This window comes from Solanum dulcamara, chromosome 3 (assembly GCF_947179165.1).
Source record: "Solanum dulcamara chromosome 3, daSolDulc1.2, whole genome shotgun sequence".
NCBI classification, from domain to species: Eukaryota; Viridiplantae; Streptophyta; class Magnoliopsida; order Solanales; family Solanaceae; genus Solanum; species Solanum dulcamara.
The window spans coordinates 53,757,236-53,784,818 of record NC_077239.1 but is presented as its reverse complement, the minus strand read 5'-3'; the positions used below and the strand labels follow the sequence as shown (position 1 = coordinate 53,784,818).

General features: G+C 39.4%; 1 protein-coding gene across 2 annotated transcripts; it reads left to right on the top strand.

Moving 5' to 3' along the window:
* LOC129882606 (uncharacterized) lies at positions 1 to 27,583 on the top strand. Of its 2 annotated transcripts, XM_055956987.1 has the most exons (14): positions 1 to 432; positions 3,183 to 3,292; positions 4,271 to 4,333; positions 4,440 to 4,632; positions 4,798 to 4,902; positions 5,004 to 5,128; positions 5,210 to 5,783; positions 7,494 to 7,559; positions 7,883 to 7,959; positions 12,477 to 12,758; positions 18,550 to 18,883; positions 18,962 to 19,114; positions 26,432 to 26,968; positions 27,070 to 27,583. In XM_055956987.1, the coding sequence occupies exons 1-14, from the start codon at positions 172 to 174 to the stop codon at positions 27,247 to 27,249; spliced, it is 3,060 nt and encodes a 1,019-aa protein (XP_055812962.1). In that variant the 5' UTR covers positions 1 to 171; the 3' UTR covers positions 27,250 to 27,583. The 2 variants fall into 2 exon arrangements, with proteins under 2 accessions (XP_055812962.1, XP_055812963.1); XM_055956988.1 differs by lacking the exon at positions 1 to 432 and having other exon boundaries at positions 3,181 to 3,292; positions 4,472 to 4,632.

Below are 27,583 nucleotides of genomic sequence, written 5' to 3'. Positions count from 1 at the left end.
GTTTTTTCAAGAAAGAGAAAAAAGAAAGTTCTTTACTTAACGATAACATTCTGATTCGGCATCACAATCGGGACTTTACACGCAAACGCAACCACATACCGCCGAGATATTTTTCAACAGAAACGCCGTTGTCCCGGCGGTTAATTAGAGTGTGATTCGGGTTCGTCAACAATGGAGTCTTTACAACGCAGAGTGGAATCATGGATCAGAGGCCAAAAATCGAAGATCTTGAAAATCACGTGGCCACAGCAATGGAAGATGGTTGTGCGGTGGCCTTGGGCGGATGCGAGAGAGCAGAGGAAACTGATGCAGGATGAATACAAGAGGAGGAAGAAGCAACTTCATGATCTCTGTCACGCTGTTAAGGCTGAATCTGTTGCTGACTTGCAAGACATCCTTTGTTGCATGGTGCTTTCTGAATGTGTATATAAGGTAAATTTGATTTCCACGACAAAATGTTTAGTGGAATGTTCACTTTTGCCCTTTGAATTCTCATAACTAAGCTGTTGTAAAATAGTTACACTTCACTGTGGAATGTCTCTATTTTAGAGATGATAGCAGCAGTATCATAAATAACTTATCCCTTAAGAGCAAACACAAATAACAATAGCATAATATGCAATCACTGTGTTTTGTAATTGCACGACTCGTGGAGAAAAGAGTTTATGGTTAAAATTAAGACACATTGTCAAAAAAGAAAAACATTCACACTCTTCCGCATGAAAGCCCACAACACATTAATATTGGAAGTATTAGAAGAATTTCCTCTTTGCTACCTTCTAATTGAGCTGTAATAGATTAGTATTCACATCAGAATGTCTCTTGTAAGAATTGGGAATATGAAAACTAGTAAGTTTAAAATGAATATTTCTAGCCATTACTTAGAGGACACAAACTGCAAAAGAAGAAGTGATGCAGATGCAGTTATCTGTGAGAACTCTTGACCATATCTTACCATTTCTTCGGAATTGTCCGCTCATAGCACAATGGACTTGTCCGATTATTGCACGACACTTGCGGTTCCAGCTAGTGTTTGCCCGACTTAACAGACAATAAAGTGGGAGCAGTGTCTCAAAGGCAAAAAGGATATAAAAAGCTCCAAGCGTATGCAGTGCTTTAAGTGTGAAGTGCAATTAAAGAGTGATTTTCGTGAAAAAACCGTTGATTAAGAAAAATAAAAAAGTATTCATATATAATGCATGAAAAGAATTGTAAACACAAACAATGCTATACGAACCAAGGAACTGATAAAATTCCAATTAAGTAAAATATATGAAGCAAAAACCAAGCTAATCAAGTCCAGAAACTATTGCAAATTTTTGATCAATTATGCAATTTAACTTTTTAATTCAGATTAACGATTAGCTTTTTTATACTAAATTTCTTATTGTCTTTTTTCTGATAAAGTAGTAATCTTATTGATTTGGGTCAAACCCTGTATACAAGCACTATAATACAACTATGCAATTTTAAGTTTTAATTCAGATTAAAGATCTATCTTCTTATACTAAATTTCTGTTTTTACTATTTTGACAACAACAACATAGACCTTACCCCTACCCTTGTTGGGTAGAGGCTGTTTCCGATATACAAACTCCATATACAATCAATAATTTAATATACTATAAAACAGAGAACATTCACAGATTTACAGTTCTCTAAGAGACATCTGATTTATACAAACAAGCACTTCGTGCATGTTCCAAAAATTAACCAGCAACAGGAGGGTATTCCTCGAATGTACAAAGTCATTTCTACCTTCAAAAGTTCTCATGTTCCTTTTCTTCCAAAGAACCCACATGAGAGCTACTGGGGCTACATTGATTCCCTATGTCTTCTTCCCCCCAGTTGTGTAGCAAGCCCTTCATTGAATCCAACATTGTCCACTATGCTAGATCAGTTCCAACACAGTACCACAATTGGGTGCAACTTGCAGTGCACTAGTAAATGGTTCCCGTCTTCTCCCCATCATCGGCACATGAAGCACCATCATTTTTCAATTTTTCCATTTTATAATTATTAACATATTCATAAATAATGTTTCTGTAGCAATTAATATGTGCACTTTATCAGCATTACTCTATTAAAGATGAAGCTTGTGTACCCTAGTGCTCCACAACTAGTCACCTAAGAGAGTAGAAGTATCTAACCCAATACTTTTATTCAAAAACAAAAGTATCAAATCTAAACTGCACCTAGTTTTAGGACTTAGCATTCATTAGGCAGCTGTTGTAAGAAAATAAAAGCTTCATACTTATCATGAAGGTATGCAAAGACATGTGGACACACACCTATATCACATCAGCTACTGAATATATTCAAGGAGCTCCTTATTTGTCATGCTATCTGAGCTCCGATAAATTTGTAATCACATTCTTTCTCATGTAAGATTTTCAAATATAAAAGGTTTTATGCTTCTCTTGGTTGGTGGCAAGAGAGGCTTTTCTAGCCCAAGAGACTTTGAGAAGAAGGGGTTTTTATTTATGCTCTAAATGCTGTCTATGTGTCTCAGAATCAGAATCCAATAGGCATTTATTTCTTCATTGTCCTGTCACCAGCCTTTTGTGGAAGCTATTCCTTAACATTGTGGTCTCAAATGGTGTATGCCCTCGTAACACTTGTGACTTATTATGGAGCTGGAATTATACTAGGGGCATAGTCAGACAGAAGAATGGTGTAAATTGGTTCCTGCTTGCATATGGTGGACAATTTGGAAGGAGAGAAACTCTAGAAGTTTTGAAGACAGAGGCAGCTCCTTACAGAATATTAAAATGAAATGCTTTCTTCTGTTTCACTTTTGGTGTATAGAAAGTTTTGTAGAGGAGGCTGAATCATTAGTAGATCGGATAGGCGCTCTGTAATTGTTAGTTCACATTAACTCGTTATGCTCTCCTCTTTCCCTGTAAATATGGTTTTGGCACTACCCTAGTGCTTATTTTAATATACATGCTACCATTCTAAAAAAAGAAACAGTAGTTAGAGGCCACAATGGGGCAAAAAAAAGTGCTGCTGGTGCAAGGAGCCAATGGTTGCCTGGATTCTTGAGGGGAATAATCTGGGGGAATGTTTTCTTGTTTTTCAACTGAAAAATATTTATCTTGTGATCAGTTTCAAATGAAAAATATTGAAGTAGTCATAGACCATTTTTGTTGCTTACAAAATGTAACATCCTCTCATGACAGAGACCTGCGGCTGAAATGGTGCGGGCAGTGAATAAATTTAAGGCTGACTTCGGAGGAGAAGTTGTTTCCTTAGAGCGTGTTCAACCTTCTTCAGATCATGTTCCACACAGGTTCTTTTGGATCATAGTAATCATATTCTTATTTTCATTTATTTATTTAAACTGTTTGTTTCTCCTATCTCAGTGGTATTTTGGGTTGGAATTGGCTGGTTAGAGCCATTATTAAACAATTAGTGGATAAGGTGGTTTGTTTATTTGTAAATTGTTAATAAGTTGAAGGGTTGAGCATTCAGTGGCTTCATTAGATGTGAGAACTGGTAGTGGATGTCATGCAAACAAATCTGTAGTGCATAAGTTACTGGACATGGTTCTCTGTTTTACTTGGATAGTTGTGCCTGTTTCTGGATAACATGGAGAGGTTTTATGATAATAATGCCAGGAAGATGATTGATGTGCATCTAAATTGTTATTTTTCATCCAATCTGTAAAATGTCATTGATCAATGTTTGATGAAAACATATTCGTTAGTGAGTGCTTAACAAAATACATTTTGAACTCTTTTTCTGCAATAGCGAAATCAGGTAGTAATGATGTTTCAATCTTATTTCAGATTCCTCGTAGACAGATGAAATCAAATAATTCAATTCATCTCCGTGACCCCACTTTTCTCACTCCTGTTTGACATCTACACCTGCTTGCAATCTTCCCTTTCCACTTTGTGTGGCCCTGCTACCCCAGTGGGTTGTTGAGTAGGTAAGGGAGGGGGAAGGATGATGGTTCATGGTGTGTTAGTGATGTAGCTAGTAACCAAAAAAAGGCTGTTTCCCATTACCAGAGTTTGATTTCTCAAAATTCAATTCGAGATCAATAACCATCTTTTTGCATTTTCAAGAAACTAATCTATTACCATCTTTTTGCAGTTATCTTTTGTTGCATCTCTGACCATATATTTTGTTTAATGCCTTGTCAAGCGGAAAAAAAAAAGAAACAACAAGATTTGTTTGATATGTGAGGTTTGCACATGGAAGCTACACTGTTTTTCTTGCATCTCAGTGTTTTTCATTTGCTATTTTGCCTTTCCTTTTATAGGTATCTTTTGGCGGAAGCAGGAGATACGTTATTTGCTTCCTTTATTGGGACCAAGCAATATAAGTATGTTTGCATGTTTGTTCTAGTTCAGATGCATCTGTATTTCTTGTATTGTGACATAAGTTCTTTACACTTCCATTTTCTTTTATGCCTTTTTCCGATTATGAAGGGATGTCATGGCTGATGTGAATATATTTCAAGGTGCCTTATTCCACGAGGATCCTGTTGAAGATATTCATGGATTTGAACCTATGGAGTCTGGTCTGGTGGACGCTCAAAGGAGCAACAGAGAGAGTCGCTCTAAATTTTTAGAATCTAAGACTAGGCCAACGAAGCTGACTCAAAAACCTGCTGCTCATAGGGTATTAGAGCAATCATTTGCATGTCACTGTCACGTGCCTCTCTCTCTCTATATATATATACACACACACGCACACACACAAAATTAAACACATACACACACATTGTTTCTTCGAGTTTCCAGTTTCTTTCTTTGCTCCTTAAATTTTGGCAGCTTCTGTCCTTAGGGTTTCATGGCACGTGCTAAAGGCATACCTGCATTGGAGCTGTACAGGCTTGCGCAGAAAAAGAAACGCAGACTAGTATTATGTGGGCATTCACTTGGTGGAGCAGTAAGTTAGATTTTTCTGAATCCGCGACATTTGCTCTTGTGTCATAGTATGTGTCTCCGTTCTTTTGTTTGGAGAAGTTGATTTAGGTTTTATCTTTACAGGTAGCAGTCTTAGCAACCCTAGCGATTCTGAGGGTTTTTGCTGCTTCATCAAAAGAGAATGAAAAAGTTCAGGTGAAGTGTATCACGTTTTCCCAACCACCAGTGGGAAATGCTGCATTGAGAGAGTGAGTTTGATATTAATCTTTCTTGTTATTCTTTATTTTTTTCAAAACATAGTTTCTGGCTTCTTACTTGATTCTCTCCAGCTATGTGAATGGGAAAGGTTGGCAGCATTATTTCAAAACCTATTGTATTCCAGAAGATCTAGTACCCCGCATCTTATCTCCCGCTTATTTTCATCATTATAATGCACGGTCTCTGCCAATACCTTCTGATGGTGGAGCTTCTGTATCTATGTCAAAATCTAGTGAACTGTCACTTCTGAAGCAGAAAACTGAAAAAGCAAAAGATAATGAAGGAGAGCAGCTGGTGTTGGGTGTAGGTCCAGTGCAGAATTCCTTTTGGAGGCTTTCGAGACTTGTGCCTTTAGATGGTGTTAGGAAGCAGTTGTATAGATACAGAGGAAAGAACGTTGAACCTCTCGAGACACCTACTGATTCTGATCCAATGCCATCAGTCAATGATATAGCTAATACCCCTCAGTCTCTTGAAATTCAAGAAGGTTCTGATGGCATTTCTCTCCGACCATTGCCTACGGATCAAGAGATTCTTTGTGAAGGTAATCTGGGTAAATCTGTAGCCGAAAGTAATATCAACAATGGGGACAAGAAGGGGTGGCGCCGCATGCCTTACTTACCGTTGTATGTACCATTTGGTCAGGTTGATTTACCATCTATTTTACTCTTTTGGTGCTTTATTCTATACTAATTATTACATGCATGAATTATTGTGCTTTTTCTGCTGTTTTCTTGTCTATACTCCTGAAACATGACTTATAATATTATGCTGTTTCTTTTTTGTTTTGTTTTCCTCATTCTTCAATTGCCTTCTTGTAATCAGTTACTCTTTTTGTTACATTTTATATGGCACCCTTTCCTTTTAAGCTGATTCCAAAAAGAATTAACACATTTTTATTTTCAGAATTCTTTACTTTAACTTCCTTTTTACCCTTAATGTCATACTTTTAAAGTCATAGAAATATCATGGCATACTAATGCCACAAGTTATAAGGGTACTTTTGGTATGCACCAAAAATCTTTGTTTCTTTCTTAAACTATGTACCCAGTAAAACACCGATTTATGGAATAAAAATGAGGGAGTATTACATCTTGCCATAGTTGTATGCATGTGGAAGTCTTAAACTTGTTGTATTTGTTGTGTTGATTTTTCTAGTTGCTTTTCTCTCTTTTATCTTTTGGATTGGGTGAATCTTCCATGTTCTAAGCTTGGCAAATGTGGTAGGGTTGCATTCCATCTTGGAGTAGTGACACCAAGCGTCTCCATGATATATACTATGTACATTAGCATAGGGCAGTAAAAAGGCTTAATGATCTAAGTCTATAAAAGCGGATGTTAAGATTAAAAAAAGATAATGTGTGGGCAGTATTATTAGAAGTCATTGCTTTGTCACTTGAAGCGATGAAAGATGTGAAGTGAGGAGGTAAGGCCATGCTCTGCAGAGAAGTGTATCTTCCAAAGAATGACACAAAGTGATCGCAATGAGTGGTGTCGGTCCTTTGAATCTTAATTTTGAGTAGTTGGATTAATATTGAAAATATTGTATATTGGATGCTAAAATCAGTTAATTCAATTACAATATGATTATGATCATACTGTATAGTATTTTTTAATTTTCTGTAAACTGTGTGATTCACTTCAAAGAAGCGTACACTTCTTCACCTGCTGGTCACTTCAAGCCCTCAGCCTGGTTGCTTTTTTGCGCTTCTCTCTTTTAAAATCAGTGTGTACAATCATAAAAAATTGGATAAAACTAGAAATAATACTGAGGGTGCAAGTAACACGCATAGAGGATATATTGAGAGAAGATGATCATATGATTTGACTTGGCCATGACCTATGTAAGCCTCTAATGCTCCAGTTCGTAGGTTTAAGACTCCATGGTAATTGGAGGTGATAAAAGGGATCAAATAGATCAAAAATCACATTGAAAAAGGCTGTCTCACAAGATCCACAATTTCTCTAAAACTAGTGCTGAATTTACTAAGAATAGAACATAGTACAATAGAAGCAAATTATCCATGGAAGCTATACCAACTAGTTAGGATTAAGCTTAGTTGTTACATTTTGATCCAGGAAAGGATAAGTGTGATATCTAGAGAACTTCTAGTTGTAGAGAACCGTTAATTTACTTTAAATACAATTCACTCACCAGTATTGGAATGGAGTATAGCAGGATGCATAGAGCGGATTTTGATCATCGTCCGTAGTTGAGGTTGAGACATAGTTCTTGCTATCTTGCCATATCAGCATGGGCTGGTCTCATACTAAGTTTATCATTTTGTTTATTTTGAGTTATTTACCTTGAAGATAAGTATTATTTGGTGTGTACTAAATATGTGAATTCAACAGCTTTATCTCCTGGAGAATTCATCTGTGGAGTTTCTATCTGGCGCTGAATACTCAAAATTGACATCGGTATGAGTTCTATCTACCTTCCTTTTAGTTTCAAACTTTTTATAAGTTCGCGGGGTTAAATTGAGAATGTCATCTCCTCTCATCCCCCTCTTCTTGTAAAGGAGGAAAAGGTAAAAAGTCTTTCAAACCAGTGGAAAGATGAGTCAAGTAAGTCAAACATTAAAGGCAGTGTATTGTCTATTTACCCTTATCCCAGCACATGCATGATACAAAAGTCCCTGCTTAAAGTTTTTTCCTGGGCAGTTTGCTGTATGAACAGATATGTTTGATGACTTTTAGTAGTTTCTCATTTTGGTTGCTTCTTATGGCAAAGACATTTCCAGGTCAGATCTGTACTTGCTGAAGTAAAGGAAAGGTTTCAATCACATTCAATGAAGTCATACAGGTCCCGATTTCAAAGGTAACATGTTATAATTTATAAGTTTTCTTTATCAACCTCTATGTTTATTTGTGAAAGGTGAGAATTATGTGTGTCATGTTCTTCACCCAAAGGTGGTCTAGTGATCCATGAAGTTGGAGGAGAACAGTGAGGTCTTATGTTCAAATTCAAATATCTCAGGAAAAACCACTTGGTGATTTCTTCCATCTGCTTAAGCTTTGGTGGGCAGAGTTTTGATACCTGTTTTGGTGGGAGGTAGTTGGCACAAGGTAGAATATTCCACGTGTGAATTTTCATCGTCCTTGCGGGTGCTCATAAAGTTCCCTTGTGTGATTTAGAGGGAAGGAGGGGACCTTTTGTTCACTATTAATCATATAAGTTCAGCGAGTGAGGGAGGGAGGAAGATAACCTTTTGTTCACTATTCGTCATTTAAGTTCACTTTACCCGGTGACAGTTCTCCACTCATGTATATTTATATTGCAATACTTTTCCTGAATGTTCAAACTCACTTTGCACCCCATGTTCACTTCTGCTGGTCCTTCTTTGTCTGTTATTGATTAGTTTATGTTATCTCAAATCCACAAAAGGAAAGGTTATTCTATAATATATAATGAATCATTGCTAGAATAACAACAACAAGAAGCCCAGTATAGTCCCACCATGTGGGGTCTGGGGAGGGTAGAGTGTACGCAGACCTAGCCCCCACCTTGAAAGGTAGGGCGGCTGTTTCCGAAAGACCCTCGGCTTAAGAGAGAAGAACAAGAGAGGAGAAACAAGGGAAACAAGACATAGGTCAGTAGAGGCAAGCATATCGAAAACAATATAAAAATATGAGAAATGAGAGCGAGAAAGTCAGGGTAGGAAAGACCGGAAAGAAAGGAGCATTAACTACTATAGATAAATAGGATACCCAAAGTAAACTGGACCAACAAATATAAGTAGTAATCAAATGCAGGAATCAAATGTTAATAAACAAATGAACAAAACTACAACTACTATGGAGAAAAGATAAGCCACCTAGCCCATTATCTTAGTCTGAGTCCTCCACAGCCTCCTATCTAAGGTCATGTCCTCGGTGAACTGCAACTGTGCCATATCATGTCTAATCACCTCTTCCCAATACTTCTTCGGCCACCTTTTGCCCATCCTGAAACCGTCCATAGCCAACCTCTCGCACCTCCGCACTGGAGCATTTGTGTCTCTCCTCTTCACATGCCAAACCATCTCAGTCTCGCTTCCCGCATCTTGTCCTCCACCGATGCCACTCCCACCTTGTCTCGGATATCTTCATTCCTAATTCTATCTATCCTAGTGTGCCCACACATCCACCGCAGCATTCGCATTTTCGCGACTTTCATCTTCTGGACATGAAGTTTCTTGATTGGCCAACATTCCGCCCCGTACAGTAGAGTCTGTCTAACCACCACTTTGTAGAATTTGCCTTTGAGTTTTGATGGCACTTTCTTGTCACACAGCACTCCGGAGGCGAGCCTCAATTTCATCCACCCTGCACCAATACGGTGTGCAACATCGTCGTTGATATCCCCATCTTCTTGTATAATAGACCCAAGATACTTGAAGCTTCTTTTCTTTTGAATGGCCTGGGTACCAAGCCTCACTTCCCCATCAGCCTCACGTGGTAGGCCACTGAACCTGCACTCCAAGTATTCTGTCTTGGTCCTACTCAATTTAAATTCTTTAGACTCCAACGTCTGTCTCCAGCCCTCCAGCTTGTCGTTAACTCCATTGCGAGTCTCGTCAATCAGGACTATGTCATCCGCGAACAACATACACCAAGGCACCTCACCTTGTATTTGTCTTGTCAATTGATCCATCACCAGGGCGAATAGAAACGGGCTAAGAGCCGATCCCTGGTGCAACCCCATCGTGACAGGAAAGTGCTTCGAGTCCCTTCCTACCTTCCTTACTCTGGTCTTAGCTCCATTGTACATGTCTTTAATCGCTTAATGTACGCCACAGGTATACATTTCGCCTCCAAGCATCTCCATAGGACCTCTCTTGGCACTTTGTCATAGGCCTTTTCTAGGCCAATAAATATCATGTGTAAGTCCCTCTTTCGCTCCCTATACTGCTCCACCAATCTCCTTACAATATGAATGGCTTCTGTAGTCGAGCGCCCCGGCATGAATCCAAACTGGTTCTCTGTAATAGACACACTTCTCCTCACCCTTATTTCCATCACCCTTTTCCACACTTTCATAGTGTGACTTAGCAGCTTGATACCTCTATAGTTGTTGCAGCTTTGAATGTCTCCCTTGTTCTTGTATACGGGAATGATTGTACTCCACCTCCATTCTTCCGGCATCTTCGATGTCTTGAAAATGACATTAAACAACGTAGTCAGCCACTCCAATCCAACCCTACCTGCATTCTTCCAAAATTCCCCAGGGATCTCGTCAGGTCCGGTCGCTTTTCCCCTGCACATTCTACGAACAGCTCCCTTAACCTCCTCAACCTTTATTCTCCTACAATACCCAAAGTCGCGACGCCTATCCAAGTGCTCCAAGTCTCCCAACACAAATTCTCTGTCCCTTCCTTCGTTCAAGAGTTCGTGAAAGTATGACTGCCATCTCTGTCTAATGCGGGATTCCTGTACCAGTACTTGGCCATTCTCGTCCTTGATGTACTTCACTTGATCCAATTTGCGTGCCTTCTTCTCTCTCGCCTTTGCAAGCTTAAATAGCTTCTTATCCCCACCTCTGTCCTCTAGTTCTGCATAAAGGCGTTCAAAGGCTGTCGTTTTAGCCGCCGAAACTGCCATCTTCGCCTCCTTATTCGCCATCTTATACTTTTCCTTGTTCGTTCGCTTCTCTTCGTCATCCTTGCTATCTACCAACTTTACATATGCCTGCTTCTTTGCTTCTACCTTTCCCTGGACTTCTCCATTCCACCACCAATCCCCTCGGTGCCCACCATGGTGGCCTCGTGAGACCCCCAGTACCTCTTTAGCTGTTTCCCTAATGTAGTTGGCCGTCCTATCCCAAATACTGCTCGCATCCCCCCTACTATCCCACGCCCCATAGCCATCAGCTTCTCCCCCATCTCTAAGGCACTAGACGGAGTCAAACGACCCCACCTAATCCTCGGTCGGTCATCCATGACCCTCTTCTTCTTCTTCCTTCTTATGTCTAAGTCCATGACCAATAACTTATGTTGGGTCGTAAGATTCTCACTTGGTATGACCTTGTATTCCTTACAGAGGCTTTTATCATCTTTTCTAAGGAGCAAAAAGTCTATTTGTGTCACCGCCCTCAAGCTACGAAAGGTTACCAAGTGCTCCTCCTTCTTTGGGAAACTCGAGTTGGCCATCATTAATCCAAAAGCTTTTGCGAAATCCAGGAGTGAGGCTCCTCCACCATTCCTGCACCCGAAGCCAAATCCTCCATGCACCTCGTCATAGCCCGTCGAAACAGACCCAATGTGCCCATTGAAATCTCCTCTTATGAATAGCTTCTCAGTAGGCGGTATACTGACCACCACTTCGTCCAAGTCCTCCCAAAAGCGCCTTTTTATCTCCTCGTCCAACCCCACTTGCGGCGCGTAGGCACTAATAATGTTCAAGGTGAGCCCTCCAACGACTAACTTAATCGTCATCATCCTATCATTGATCCTCCTAACCTCTACCACCTGATCTCTAAGCTCGCTATCTACTAAGATCCCTACTCCATTCCTATACCTCGACTTGCCCGAAAATCAAAGTTTGTACCCGTCTACCTCCTTAGCTTTAGGTCCTACCCATTTAGTCTCTTGGACGCAAGCTATATTAATCTTCCTCTTTTTAAGAATCTTAACTAACTCTATTGACTTTTCCGATAAAGTCCCAATATTCCAAGACCCTACTCTCAATCTAGAAGCTCCCTCAGCCCCCTTAGCCCCCCCAACCCTGGCCCTAGAATATGTTTGAATATTAAGTAAGCCTAATAAATTGGAGCAAAGATCACTTTTATATCTTTTCTAACTGTGTTCCTTAGTTGGGACGGATGATAAAACCATGTTTTAATTCATCATATTGCAGTAGTATGCAACTTCTTGGCAGGTACACCCTTGTTTAACCGTATGTTTTAGGATGTTGAATTAACTTTCTTGGATACTCATTCATCCCTTTTTTTTCCAAACTCTGAAAGAAATATGATGTTGTAGATACTCTTTGGGGTGGCCCAGTGGTTTGGGCTTGGGACTTCCCTGTTGGAGGTCTCAAGTTCGAAACCCCTTGCCAGCGAAAGCTAGGGGTTTGCCTTCTGGGTTGAGCTCGTCGTGTGGGTTACCTCTCTTGTGTGATTTGCGAGCTATTGCATAGGAGCGGGGGTTTCACCCTATGTGTAACCAAAGGTAGCGGCTGCGGGTGTACCTTGTCATAAAAAAAAAGAAATATGATTTTGTAGATGTATCTTTTTTATTTTTCCCTTTTTTTATTGTGTATATTTTTGTATTTATATCTGTTTATTTATTTTTCTTTCTAATTGACTTAGTGCGATATGATTTTGGATGGTTACCCTGTTTCAATTTTAATTTACAGAATCTATGAACTTTGCATGAGCGATGATACAATACATTTCCTGGGGATTGAACAAATGCAGCAATTTCCTCAGTTACAGAAATGGTTAGGTATATCTGTTGGTGGAACTGTTGATCTTGGGAACATTGTGGAGTCCCCTGTCATCCGTACTGCCACTTCCCTTGTTCCACTTGGATGGAGCAGTATTCTGTCCGGGAAGAATTCAGATCCTTTTAAAGTTGACATATCTGGTTTTGGATTACATCTGTGTACACTTGTTGAAGCTCGAGTAAATGGGCGCTGGTATGCCCTATATCCTGCTATAAATGCATGATTATTGACATTTTTGTAAACTTTATTTTGACCATTTCATTATACTTCTGTACATCTGTGAGCTTCTATCTGATTGTTGATTTTTGTGAGATGACTTTTATTTTGTGAAGTAGCTGTTTACCTTTCAATGGATCTTGACACACTGAAGCTGAATCCTCTGGGATAAAATCATATCTTTTTCTGTATATGTATGTTAATAGGAGCTGTTTGCAATGTTTTAAGTGGCTTGTTTTACTTGCCTTTTGGATCAACCCTTATTTGTCCATATTGAACGTGTTGTGTTTTCTATGGAAACACAACGTACCCAATGTAGTCCCACCAATTGGGGTCTGGAGAGTAGAGTGCACGCACACCTTTACCCCTACCTACCTAAGAGGTAGAGAGGTTTTCTTTGATAGTCCCTTTGCTCAAGAAAAAAGAACATATAGTAATAGAAGTACAAAAATAATAGATAGTAACAGAATAGTACTACAACAAAATAATACGATAGTCGAAGTACAAGAAACAACAGATAGTAACATAAATCGAAGGACAAGAAACTAAAAGAGTAATACTACGGTTTCTAGTATGGACGAACAACAAGACAATTCACTCTTGGTTACTAACCTTCTATCCTTATTCGTGTCCTCCACAACCTCGTATCTAAGACCATGTCCTTGATAAGCTGAAACTGCGTCATCTCTTGTCTAATTACCTCTTTCCAATACTTCTTCGGTTCACCTTTACCTTTCTTGAAACCATCCATAGCCAACCTGTCACACCTCTGCACTGGGGCATTCGTGCATCTTCTCATTATATGCCCAAACCATCTCATCCTTGCTTCCCGCATTTTATCCTCCATCAAAGCCACTCTTTACTTGTCTCGGATATCCTCGTTTCTTCCAAGTATACCAGCACATTTATCGCAACATCCTTATCTCTACCACTTTCATCTTCTCAACGTGAAGACTTCTTGACTGGCCAACATTCAGCCTCGTACAATTTAGTTTGTCAAACCATCTCTGCAGAACCCTTTTTAAGTTTTGGTGGCATTTTCTCATCACACAAGTCTCTGTATGCGAGCCTCTATTTCATCCACCCTACACCAATACGGTGAGTGACATTCTCGTCAATCTCCCCATTTTCTTGGATAATAGACCCAATATACTTAAAAACTACCTCTCTTTTGGATGACTAGTGTGCCAAACTTCACTTCTATGTCAGCTTCATGTGTTACGTCATTGAACTTGCACTTTAGTATTCTATCTTATTCTTGCTCAATCTAAACCCTTTAAACTTCATAGTCTCCACCGCGAGTCTCATCAATCAAAACTATAAGGATGTTTGGATCGACTTTCTGAAAGAAGCTTATAAGCTAAAAACTACAAGTTGGGAATATCCAACTTTTGGCTTTTAGCTTATTTTTATACTTTTGTGGCCTAAAAGTAAGTGCTTAAAAATACTTTTTATCATTCCCAAACACCACCAAAAGTAGAAGAAGAGCTTAAACCCAAAAAGCACTAGAAATAAGCCAATCCAAATGCCCTTTATGTCATCCACAAGTAACGTACACCCTGGTACCTCACTTTAAATTTGTCGTGTCAATGCATCTATCACCAAGGCAAATAAAAAGGGGCTTAGGGTTGATCTCAGGTGCAAACCTCCATCAAAACTGGGAAGTGCTCCGATTGTCCTCCCATTGTCCTTACTGGGTCTTCGCATTATTAGACATTCCCTTGATCGCCCTATTATACGCCACATGTACACCTCTAACCTCCAAGCACCTCTTTTGAATCTCCCTCTTGGGACTTTATCGTAAGCCTTTTCTAGGTCGATAGACATCATGTGTAAGTCCTTCCTCTCCTTATACTGCTTTGTCATTCTCCTTTCGAGATAAATGACTTCTGTAGTTGAGCGCCCTGATATGAATCCGAATTGGTTCTTGAAAATAGCCATGCGCTTCCTCATCTCAACCACACTCTCCCACACCCTTTTTTTTATGACAAGAGAAACCCACACTCGCTACCCTTTGGATACCCACAGGGTAAAATTCCTGCTTCTATGCAATAGCTCGCAAACCACATAGGAGAGGTATCCTGCACTAGGCAAGCCCGGTGTGACGAGCTCGACCCAGAAGGCAAACTCCTTGTTTTCGCCGATAAGGGATTTCGAACTTGAGACCTCCCTCATGGAAGTCCTAAGCCCAAACCACTGGGCCACCCCGAATGTTTCATAGTGTGGCTTAGCAATTTGATACCCCTATAGTTGTTACAATGTTGAATGTCACTCTTGTTCTTGTACAACAAAATCATTGTACTCCATCATCATACTTCGAACATCTTCGCTGTCTTGAAAATAACATTAAACAACTTAGTCAGCCACTCCTGACCTGCCCCGCCCGCGCTCTTCTGAAATTCCACTAGTCTGGCACGGTCAATCTACCCCTACGCATCCGACGAATAGCACCCTTAACCTCCTCAGCCTTTATACGGCTACGATACCCACAACTGCGACGGCTCTCGGAATGCTCCAAATCTAGGGCACAACGCCTCTGTCTCCTCTTCATTCAAGACTTTATGGAAGTATGTCATCTCCATGTAATGAGTGCCTCCTCCACCAATACCTTGTCGTCCTTATCTATAATGCACTTCACTTGGTCCATGTCACGTGCCCTTTCCTCTCCCGCCTTGGCTAGCCTGTATAACTTCTTATCCCCGCCCTTCTCTTCTATGGAAACCTTTTGAGTATAAGCAATGCTAAAATGCGGAGGTGATTGGCGGGGGTGTACCTATCGTGACGAGATGTTTGCTCCAAGCCAGGGGAGTAATGTTCTATGACTTGTATTTTTAAGAATTAAAATAGACATAAAATGAGAATACAACAACATACCCAACATAAAATAAGTGTGTATATATATTTATTTATTTTTGAAACTAGTAACTAGAATGAGAATGTATTAAACTATGAAGTATTAGAATAAACATTTAAATTGTGTAATATTTAAAAGCAAATTGACTTGACTGTCTAGACACAATAATATGAGTGCAATGATATTCTAAGTTTCAAATTCTTAGTTATAGAACACCTCATTAATAGTTATAATCAAATATTTAAAAGAAAATGTTCCTTATGCTAAAAATATATTTTTCTTTTTACTTGTTCATTTTAGCAAAATCAAGAGAAATTTGTTATTTTCGTCCAATATTACCCTTGTCAGTAAGTAATTACATAAATGAGTAGTAGTCAAACTTAGATTTCCGAAGCACAATAGTTAATAAAGATAAGTTGATAAAAAAACCCCTAATAAGTAATTTCTTAAGGGGAGTGTCAAGTCAATACATGACAAGTAAAAGGTGACTAAGGGAGTACTTGTATGGATTGTAAGGTTATTCCACAAGAAAGATATCCACCTATATAGTTTAGTGGTCTTAGATATAAAGCTTAAGAGTAGAGTGAGAAAGGAGACGACTTGCAAACAACTACAAATTAGGTGATTAACATTAATGGGTATTAACTAATCAGTTTTTCTAAAGAGAGCTTGAGACCTATGCCACATTGTTTGCATTTGGATTAAGACATCTGAATAATTCAGACATCGTCTCTAGATTTGAGCACTTAATGATTAACGCTATTTATTTTTTGACATCAAAATGTGCATAATTTGTGTATTTTTAAATATAATAAATTTACACTTCAAATAAAGTGAAGTTAAAAATTAGAAAAAAATTTGAATTTAATATAATAAAACCATTATTTATAAAAACAAGAAACATTTATGTTTTCTAGTGATGGTGGAAATGGTTTGTAGTGGTGATGGTGGAGAAGGTTTGTAGCTGTGGTGGTGGGTTGATAGTTGTGATAGTAGAGGTGGCTAGTGTTGTAGTGGCTGGCACAATAGTGTTAGTGGTGATGGTGGGAGTTGGTTGATATTAGTAGTTGGCAGTGTTGGTGGCTGAAGAATGTGTGATGGTTGACAATGGTGTTGGTGGAGGTGATTGGTAGTACGGATTGACCGCAATGGTGGTAGTGGCAGATAGTGACGATAGTGAGTGGATATAACTATAATGATGGAGGTGGTGGTTTTGATGACTGAGGTGGTTAGCGGTTGGCGACGATTGTGGTAGTTGACAGTTGGTGGTTGTTGTGATGGCAGAGGTGGTTAGCGGTGGGTGGTGGGTGGTTGTGGACTCAAAAATAACTCTTAGTGATATTAAGGCCTCATTTGTTTTCATTAAGATTATGACGTTTAAATTTGAATGGAGTCATGGACTATGAATGATTAAGATCTTGTCTTTAGATTTGAACACCGAATGCTTAAGGCTGATTGTTTTAAACATCTAAATATATATAATTTATCAATATGTAAGCACAATAAACAAAATATTACATCAACATATAGAAAAAAACTTCAATCTAGACAAAACAAAATTATTATTTAATAAAAGTTGAGATATTTTGAAGATATAAATAAATATTATAAGTTTGATAAAAATAAAATGGAACTATCTGGACTACATTTCAAAAATATATTAATAAAAACAAGTTACTTTTACTAATATATATATATATATATATAAACAATTGTTAGAAGAAAATGAAGTCATCCTTTTCTTAAAGGGAACGGTTTTGAATACCTGATATAGTTGGAGAAAGAGACGAGCGTGAATTTTCCGCTTAAGAGAGAAAATATGGAAGGCTACTTTTTCTAGAAATAAAAGTGGTGTTTTTAAAAGAGTATGAATGAGATTAGTACTCTGACACCGATCTAATTCATTCAGACCCATTAAGAGATTTTTAGTAGAAAAAACAACGCACTTAGTGGATTAATGTCTAAATCATCTAGATTCAGATGTCCATTAAGTGTAAACAAATGAGACCTAAGACTTTGTTCAAGATCTTAATGATTATAACCTATTGTGAAAAAATTAAGTTGCTTAAATCTTAGTGTAAACAAATGCACTTAATGGCCTAAGGCCCAAACCATTCAGATTCGGACATTCGCTGCAAACAAATGAAGCCTTAGAAGGGGATGCAAACTAATGTCTAGTTGCATTATAAAGTAGCAACTTAAGTGTAAAGGTGTGTCTAAAGGTCTAAGACCTTTACCACAGGAATCCTAGTGTGGAATGAGGAGGTACAAGGAGTTATTTAAGCTCAAAGAGAGTGTTCATAGGAAGTTGCCAAAAGTAGAAGACAGAGAAGCCTTCAAATATAAGAGAGCTAAGAGTAAGCTACAAAGATTATTAGTAAGCCCGGGAAGAAGTTCTAGATGGCTTGTACCAAAAGTTTGGACACGAGCTAAAACATGTCTTTCCTTACTTCTTGAAGATGAAATGTAATGATACACTTAGTGCAATTGTTCTTTGTCGTTCCTGTCCCATAATTGTTATTAATATTTGTTCTCTGTGGTTGGACATTATGCTGGAGTATTTATCATGTTTCTGCTTCTTCAGCTTGGCAGACCATTGGCTCCTACCTGGTCAGTCAGGACTAGGCCAAAAAAGATCTAAACCAAGGAAAGGATAGATTAGTGAGGTTCCAAAAAGTAGTTTACTTATATTCTTTTTGAGTTCTCTGTTTGATCATGCTCCTGAATCAGTTCCTTCCAGCTTCTCCCCAATGACATGTTTAATGGATATTATAGGTTGTGGTTACCAGAGAAGTATAGTAAGTTATGGTTATACTGAGAATTGCTTACCTAATGAATGTCTTAAACAATGTGGAGATATATTATATGCCCGTTCTGATTAGATTGTAATTATTGTTAAAATATTAAATTTAGGTGTTCAACCTCCGTGGAGTCTTTTCCTTCACCCCCGGCTCACTCACCAGACCATGGGGAACAATCAGAAGTTCAAAATATGCGAGTACTAGTTGGAGGCCCACTGAGACGCCCCCCTAAGCACCATATGGTGGAGGATATACCTCTGTTCTCTTCAATTGATTCATCCTATGTTGATACAAAATTGAAGCAAAATGTGTTCAAGGTAGAAGGGAGGAATCTCGTACTCCCAGATGGTTTAGATGATTTTGTCATATACTGTACAACTGATTTTTCTACTGTCTGGAAAGAGGTTAATCTGAGAACCCGTAGGGTTAGGTTAATTGGCCTTGAGGTATGATTGGTTTATTTTAGATTTGAGACTTGATGAAATTTTAGATATCTCTGTAATTAATACTTGTGAGTTATGTAGGGCTCTGGCAAAACCTCTCTTTTAAAAGCAATTCTGGATCGAGGCCGAAGTGCCCGCACTGAGAGTAATGAAAATCTCAATGCAGATGATTATGTTCAAGAGGGAATTGCTGGTGGCTTGTGCTACTCTGATTCAGCTGGAGTTAATCTGCAGGTTCCTTTAACTTGTGTGATCCATCTCTCTTTTTTGGGTGGTGCTTTGAGTATGGAAGACTGAAATACCTTCGTAATAATGTGTTGCTGACTTTTTTTTTTGAGAATGGTAACTCGCGCGCGCACACACACAAGGAACTACACCAAAGGTGTATTCCAGTAATAATTACAAGTAGTAGTCGAAAGAGCAAAAACCCACCACCTATTTACTCATAAGTAATCTAAAACACAAGAAAAGTCCTCAGCTCTAAAGGATATTCACGTATACACCAAAAGTAGAAAAGCACTAGACAGTTCTTCTTTAAGATCTGAAAAGTACAATTCATATGTTCAAAACACCTCTGATTCCTCTCTCATTAAATAATCCACCATATGCAAGCTAGGACAGTCTTCTATCTCTCCGTGTGACCTGACTGATTGCCATATCTATTCCAACAAGCTAAGGCTTCATGAATATTCCTTAGCATTGACCATCTGATACCCCTTAGGTTGATGGAAAATTTTCATAGGTTCTCAGTCACTTTACAATGTAAAAAGAGATGATTTATTGTCTCAGCCTCAGCTCCACAAAAGAAACATCTAGAACACAAGTGAAGATCCCTTTTCATAAGATTATATCGAGTCAAAGCAGCCTGTTTTAGCCAATAACCATGTGAAGCATGCTACCTTGAATGGAATCTTTACTTCCCATAGCATCTTCCAAGGCCAACTACAAGTTGTGTTTTAGATCTATGCAAACACGTATTAGCTGATTTAACAGAAAATCTACCCTTCTTGTCTCTTGTCCAAACTAAGTTGTCCTCCCATGTGAGTTTGGCTTTCGGGGCTACCTACTTTAGGGCTATGTAATATGTAATATATAAAGAACCCTTTTAGGGCCTTTTTGTTTAAGGGTTGCTTGCCTTTTGAATAGAAGGAAGTGGGATAGGGGAGGGAATGTTTATTTACAGTTGTAGTACGACTTCTCATTTCCTGTTCAGTCTTTCAATAAGTAGTTAGCTGTGGGTGTAGTCAGACTTGACATTGATTGAAGCAGCAGTTGGAGAGAAGGCACTAGTCAGACCAACAAACAATGCTAACTAGAAATAGAAAGTGCTTTGAAAGGCGCCGACTACCTTCTTACTGATAGCACAACTAGGTTCTGACACTCAATTAGTAGCGCTAGCACGTCACTCGGCTCCTCGTCTCAAGAATAGGAATGTTGAAGGGACATAAGGCTCAGCTAAGGTAATGACAGACCCTGACCATCCAGGTCGCCAATCTTCTTTTTAGGGAGTCAGAGACGATTAAAGAGGCAGCAAAATAGGAACTTTCGATTAGGGAGAGCTCAACAAGGTTTGGACCTGAGAGAAGAGAAGGTTTGGGATCCTACAAAGATTCTCAATCAATATGCGTTGAATGATGGTCCATTCCTTGGAAAATTAGGGTAAGCCAAAGGTTTCGTTCACGGATCAAGTAATTTAATATATGATCTTGATGAGACTCCCAAGAAATTTTATCTAGTAGACTCCCTCTTTCTTCTTTAAGTATACATAAAAACTAAATTTAGTCTAATTCACTTAAGTAAGATTCACCTTATCTAGGGCTTGGTCTACCTTAAAAAGCCCAATAAGTCCTGCTGCGGACAAGCTTGAACCCTACCTCTAGCGCAAAGAAGGGTAGGGTTTCAAGTTTAGGGTTTTCACTTCCACGTCCCAGCTCGTCGAAGCTACCGCCTATCAATTGAAATTTCCCTTCTCAGTCGAAGGCGGAATTGGCTCCCTTGAACCATCCCCGGAAGAGTAAGGAAGGAGAAGGGAATGGAATTTTCTCGCATCTTAAGAGTATAAAGAAGCGGAGTGTCACCCCAACAAACTAGACACATGCATCAAGACGTTCTGCCAACGAGCGAAGTTGATCGCTTAATAAAAGGGATTCAGCCCCGACAAATGCAATGCAGTGAAAGACGCAGTTATTATTGTATCGGCCTAAAACCTCGCTAATTGATCTTTACGGTGCTTCCTCTATCGCTCTCAATTAAAGCTTTATATCCATAGAAAAAAGTTGGATTTGGGCTTTTGATTTCCCTCGATGGAATTGAGGGTGGATCAAAATTTCTCTGTGGCCGTGAAGTTATGGATTGTATTTCCACGAATTTTCGAGTTCGGCAAGTCACTCTTGAGCTACTTGAACAAGGAGGTAGCGAGAGCGGTTTGCTCTCTAACTAGAATTTTTTTAAGAGAAGTGCGGAAGGATTGTAAACTAGATTCAGGAATTGAATCAATAGGCTCAGAGGCATGCCCCGTATCCACTGCAAGAGAATCCGCATGGTCAATACCAGATCATCTACTTCTCAAGAAGGCGTTCCCAATGCTGAATCCCTTGCCCGACAACTATCTGCCATAGCATCAAAATTAAACACAATTGATTCATTGGCAGCAGATGTTGCTACACTAAAAGTCCAGACTGGTCGCATCCCACAAGAGGAAACTAGTTGCCGAACTTGTAATAGAGGAAAAAATGTAAATGTTTGGCAATAAGAGGAAGAAGACATCGATAATACAGGATGGCCAAAAAATCCTCCCCAAAGGCCATACACGAAGATGGATTTTCCCAGATTTGAAGGAGGGGACCCTAGAGGTTGGATTTTGAAGGCAGAAAAATATTTCTGCTACTACCAAACTCCAGATGAACACAAAGTTGACGTTGCTGCTATGTATCTGGAAGGTGATGCTCTTGATCTCTTCTCTTGTATTAATCGTGAACGAACTTTGCTCTATTGGAAAGAGCTTGTTAAAGCATTGTAAGAAAACTATGGCCCTGCAGAGTTTCAAAATCCGGATGAGCATCTTTGTAGCGTCCGACAAACAGGTTCGATACATGAATACCGTCAAGAATTCACAAAACGTTTATCTAGAGTCACAGACTGACCAGACCACCATCTCTTGGGGGTTTTCATGAATTGGCTAAAAGAGGAACTTAAATCTGATGTTCGGATTCACAAGCCTTGAACAGTCTATAGGGCTATGAGTTTGGCACTTGAATTTGAAAATAAACCACGCCGCAAAACTCATCATATCCTATGAAAAATATTCAGAACAATGGTACTTCTTCTACGGATCAAAATTCTCGAAGTAGCGTTTCTTCCAACCCAATCGCGTCCCAACCTTTTCAAACTCGATCATGGGACACGAGAGGAGAAATTTGATAGCGAAGGGACTTTGTTACCGTTGCCATGAGAAATTTGCACCCAGTCATATATGCAAATCCGGGAAACTGTCTCTCATGGGGATTACATAAGGAGATCAATTGGACAATGTTGATGAAGTCAATGCTACAAGTGGTGATGATGACGACCCTCAAGAAACTGATATTGCTGAAATTTCTTTCCATACCATCTTGGGAAATTCAGTTGGTAGTGCCATGAAGCTTCAAGGTGAAATCAATCAGAGACGGATTTTGATACTTGTGGTTAGTGGTTCCACACATAATTTTGTGGCAGAATCCATTGTAGAGGAGCATAAACTTCTAGTAGAAACAGTTCCAACATTCGGTGTGCAGATAGAGAACGGGGACATTATCCGCTGCAATAAAGTCTGTCAGAATCTTCAAATTAAGTTGCCAGGCTTGACCATCACTCAAGATTATTACCCATTTGCAATTGGAGAGGCTGATTTGGTCTTTGGTACCAAATGGTTAGCTTCTCTAAACACCATCCAAGCTAACTGGAAGGACATGTTTATTTTTTCAACTGGCAAGGGAAACATTACCAACTGCAAGGGGTGAGATCCACAAATTCCACTACGGCTTCCCTTCAATCTTTTTATAAATTGTCAGAGAATCTAGGTAATCCAATTCAGACACTTTTAGATTAGTTTCGGTCTGTGTTTCCGGAGCCAACATCTCTTCCTCCATTTAGAGCACATTCACATGCTATTCCTCTGTTTCAAAATTCCAAACCTCCAAACATAAGACCTTATCGATACCCTCTTGGACAAAAGACTGAAATTTAGAACTAAGTTGCTTCTTTACTCGAATCTGGTCTTATTCGTCCGAGTTCAAGTCCATTCGCTAGCCCGGTTCTGCTAGTGAAAAAGAAAGATGATTTGTGTTGATTACAGCAGCCTCAATAAGGTAACTGTACCAGATAAACATCCGATTCCCAATATAGATGAGTTACTGGATGAGTTACATGGGGACACTATTCTTTCAAAGATAGATCTTCGTTCAGGGTACCATCAAATTCGTGTCCAGCCAGCAGATGTCCATAAAACAGCTTTCCGAACTCATTCTTGGCATTATGAATTCCTTGTAATGCCTTCCAGACTCACTAATGCTCCCGCCACTTTCCAATCCACTATGAATAACCTTCTCAGACCATATCTCAGAAAATTCATCTTGGTTTTCTTTGACGATATTTTGATCTATAGTCCTACCCTTCAGCAGCACCAAAACCATCTCCAGATAGTTCTTCACCTTCTTTCCACCAATTCATTTTTTGCTAATCCCAAGAAGCGTGTTTGCACAACCTCATATTAGCTTTCTAGGTGATGTGATTTCCAGAAAGGGAGTAGCTGTAGAACCAGAGAAAATATCCGCAGTCTTGGATTGGCTTCTGCCAAAGAATGTGAAGGAACGTAGGGTTTTTTAGGACTTGTGAATTATTTTCGACGGTTTGTTAAGAACTATGGTATTCTTGCTCGTCCCTTGACAGATTTGACCAAAAAGGATGCTTTCATATGGAATCAAAAGGCAGAAGATGCTTTTCAGCATCTTAAATGGGTCTTGACATCAGTACCTATTCTTTGTCTACCCGATTTCACTCAATAATTTACTGTTGAATGTGATGCTTCAGCTGATGGTGTTGGTGCTATTCTACTTCAACAAAGTCATCCTCTAGCCTATTTCAGTAAGGGATTGTCCTTCTCTAATCGGGTTAAATCTACATATGATTGTGAGTTATTGGCTTTAGTTCTTGCATTACAAAAAGGGAAGCACTATCTATTGGGTCAACATTTTGTCATCACAACTGATCATTGCAGCCTAAAATATCTCCTGAATCAGAGGATAACTACTGCTGAACAGCAACATTTGTTGATGAAGCTAATGCCGTTTGACTTCACTATTGTCTATAAAGCGGGTAGTGAAAATAAAGGAGCTGATGTGCTGTCCCGTCGCCCTCAACATGTTGATCTGGTGACTCTGGCAATGCCCGGTTTCATTGGATTTTAGCACATTAAGGGAAGCACTTGAAGCTAATCCATATACCAAGCAGCTTTTAGATCAATTCTATGCTGACCCTTCTTCTCATTGGGATTTTTCACCGTCTGCAAGCCATTTTACCGCAAATCCAGGTTGGTAATTCCTGATTATCCCGAGCTTAAAGCCAAGATTATAGCTGAGGCACATGATTCGCCAACAGGAGGTCATGGTGGATATTTGAAAACTCTCAAGAGTTTCTGCAAATTTTACTGGCCATGTTTGAAGCAGAATGTTAAGTTGTTTGTCCAAAATTGTTTAATTTGTCAGCAAAATAAATATGGAACTTTGGCTCCAAGTGGTCTTTTGCAGCCTTTGCCGATTCCCGATCGAGTTTGGGAAGACATTTCCCTGGACTTTATTGGGGGTCTTCCTTCTTCAAGTGGTTATGACACTATCCTTGTGGTAGTGGATAAGTTCAGCAAATGTAGTCATTTTCTGTCTTCATCTCATCCGTTCACTGCCAAAACAGTGGCTGCTTTGTTTTGTAGGGAAATTGTCCGGTTACATGGCTTAACTCGTTCTATTCTTTCAGATTGTGATGTTATTTTCTTGAGTGCTTTTTGGCAAGAACTTTTTTGTCTTAGTCGTACTCGTCTTTGTATGGGTACTTCTTACCAATTCCAATCCGATGGCCAAACAGAGGTGGTAAATCGGTGCCTTGAAACTTATTTGTGTTGTTTTGCTCAGGAAAAGCCTAAGTCATGGTATCAATATTTACCTTGGGCTGAGTATTCTTTCAACACGGGCTACCATTCATCGGCCAATATGACTCCTTTCCAAGTTTTGTATGCGAGGGAGCCACCACCATTGCATCCTTTCGTTCTTGGTGAAACTAAACTTGCTGATCTTGAAGTGCAACTTTTGGCACGTGACCAGATGTTAAAATTACTGCAGTCCAATCTCTTGAAGGCTCAATCTCGTATGAAGTCTCAAGCAGATTCAAAGAGACGTGAATTGTCTTTTAACGTGGGTGATGTTCTACTTTGTCTACAACTTTATTAACAAAAGAGTTTGGTCAAACGTCCTAATGAGAAGTTGTCTCCTCGCTACTGTGGGCCAATTTAAAATTGTTTGCAAAATGGGTCCTGTTGCTTACGAATTGCAGCTGCCTCCAATGGTGAAGGTACATCCAATTTTTCATGTTTCCTTGCTTCGTCCGGCTCATGGATATGCTGATATTCCATCACCTCCACCATTATCGCTTTCGGCTGATTTGGAATTCTTGATGGAGCCTGAAAAAGTTCTATTGCACCGTTGGGTGAAAGGACCTGAGATTTCAACTTTAGAATTACTCATTCAATGGCTTCATCGTCCTATTGAAGAAGCTGGTTGGGAAGAGTATGACTTACTAGCTGGTCAGTTTCCTTCCTTTCGCCATGAGGACAATCGTCTTTTCGTCCAGGAGGCTTGGGGGGGGGGGGATACACTGATACGACCCCACCTTTGAAGATATATTTTAGAAAAAGAAAGTGTGAAAGGGTAAATCGGGAATCTGGAATTGCAGATGCAAACAGTCAGCCAAACATAAGTAACTGCCTCCTAGCAGTTACCAATATTTCAACTACTATCAGATTTGGCTTTATAGTTTTCTAGTAGTTTATTGCAGACAATATGTATCTTATAAATATCTAGTTAGGATTATTTTTAAGGGGGATTGAATATATTTTTGAATATCAGTTTCTGGGAGTTTTGTCCACTCCATACGGACAGATTTATTGGATTGAAATTGTGTTTAAGATTCTTCCACAGTCTATTATCAGTAGTAATTTCCTTTCTTCATCACTTACCTTCATAAGCTTTTCATCATCTAACAGAGAGAGTGGGCAATCATGAAGAGAAGGAGCTATGATAGTGGGAAGAGTTTTGACCGAGCAATCTTTCTTAGATATTTTGGCCAAGTTTCCTTGGAAACGTTCCTAAATAGGAAGTCTTAAAAATACAAAAATTCTCACTTATCATCGTCTTCTCCAAGGATGGTCATGTATTCATTTGGTGGCTTTATTTGTCATTGTTTGGATTTATTTGGTTTTATTTTTTTCAAGTGTTCAAAGTCTTGGCCTTATGTTTTGTTTTGTAGAATCTGAACTTGGAGGCAACACATTTCAGGGATGAACTGTGGAAAGGAATTCGTGATCTTTGTAAGAAAACTGATTTGATTATCCTTGTGCATAACCTATCTCATAGAATTCCTCGCTACAAAGACTCAAATGCCTTGCAACCACAACCTGCCATGTGCCTTTTCCTAAATGAGGCAAAATCTCTTGGAATACCTTGGATACTTGCCATTACAAACAAGTTTTCTGTCAGCGCACACCAGCAAAAGGCAGCTATTAATGCTGTTCTGAAGGCATATCACTCATCTCCTAGCACAACTGAGGTTGTCAATTCATGTCCTTATGTTACGCCCAGTGCTGCTGGTGCTCCTCAATCTTGGTATACAGAAGGGAAAGATCCAGAGGGGATGTTTGGTGCCCAAAAGCTAATTTTTGCCCCACTTGAACTAGTCCGAAGGCCTTTCCAGAAGAAAGCAGCTGTTCTCCCCATTGATGGGGTATCTGCTCTGTGTGAGCTTATCCACCGCATACTTAGGAGCCATGAAGAAGCTGCTTTGCTGGTAAGGAGTTGAAAGTGAACTTCTTAACCCCCTCCCCCTTCCACCCCCCAACCCCCACCCCAGTTGTTCATGACACAGATGTGTGGTTTTGTTGTCTCTAGGAGTTTGCCAGAGATAGGCTTTTTGTGGAATTGGCTCGGGAGAGAGCAGTTGGAATTCAAGATTCTCAGGCAAAGGTCAATCCTCTGAATGCTGCGGCTGTTGGTGCTTCACTTGGTGCTGGTTTGGGCCTTGTATTAGCTGTTGTCATGGGTGCAGCTTCTGCTTTGAGGAAGCCATAAAATCTTCTGTTGGGAGCCATGGGATTGTCTATGTAAGGTGTATAGGAAGGTTTAGTTGCCTTAATCTGTCGTGGATATATAGCCATTCTTTTAATTTTATGACTACAAAACATTTACTGATGGTTGATTTTTCAGTAGATTCTTTGTTTATATTTCTTTAGCTTCTGTTGGAGCGGATCTAGTAGTATTGATGTGGGCTCATTTGAACCCATAAAACTGTTAGCCGAGACATAGATTTATCCATGTAAAACACACTGGAATTGCTGAAAATGTTAAACTATGACAAGGCGATGGGTTCTATGGTTAGAACCTGAATCCACTAAATTAATTTAAA

Coding starts and splice junctions, on each gene's coding strand:
- LOC129882606 (XM_055956987.1), top strand. CDS start 172: ATGGAGTCTTTACAACGCAGAGTGGAATCATGGATCAGAGGCCAAAAA. Junction 433..3,182: donor TTTCTGAATGTGTATATAAG/GTAAATTTGATT, acceptor CTCTCATGACAG/AGACCTGCGGCTGAAATGGT. Junction 7,960..12,476: donor TACAGGTCCCGATTTCAAAG/GTAACATGTTAT, acceptor TTTAATTTACAG/AATCTATGAACTTTGCATGA.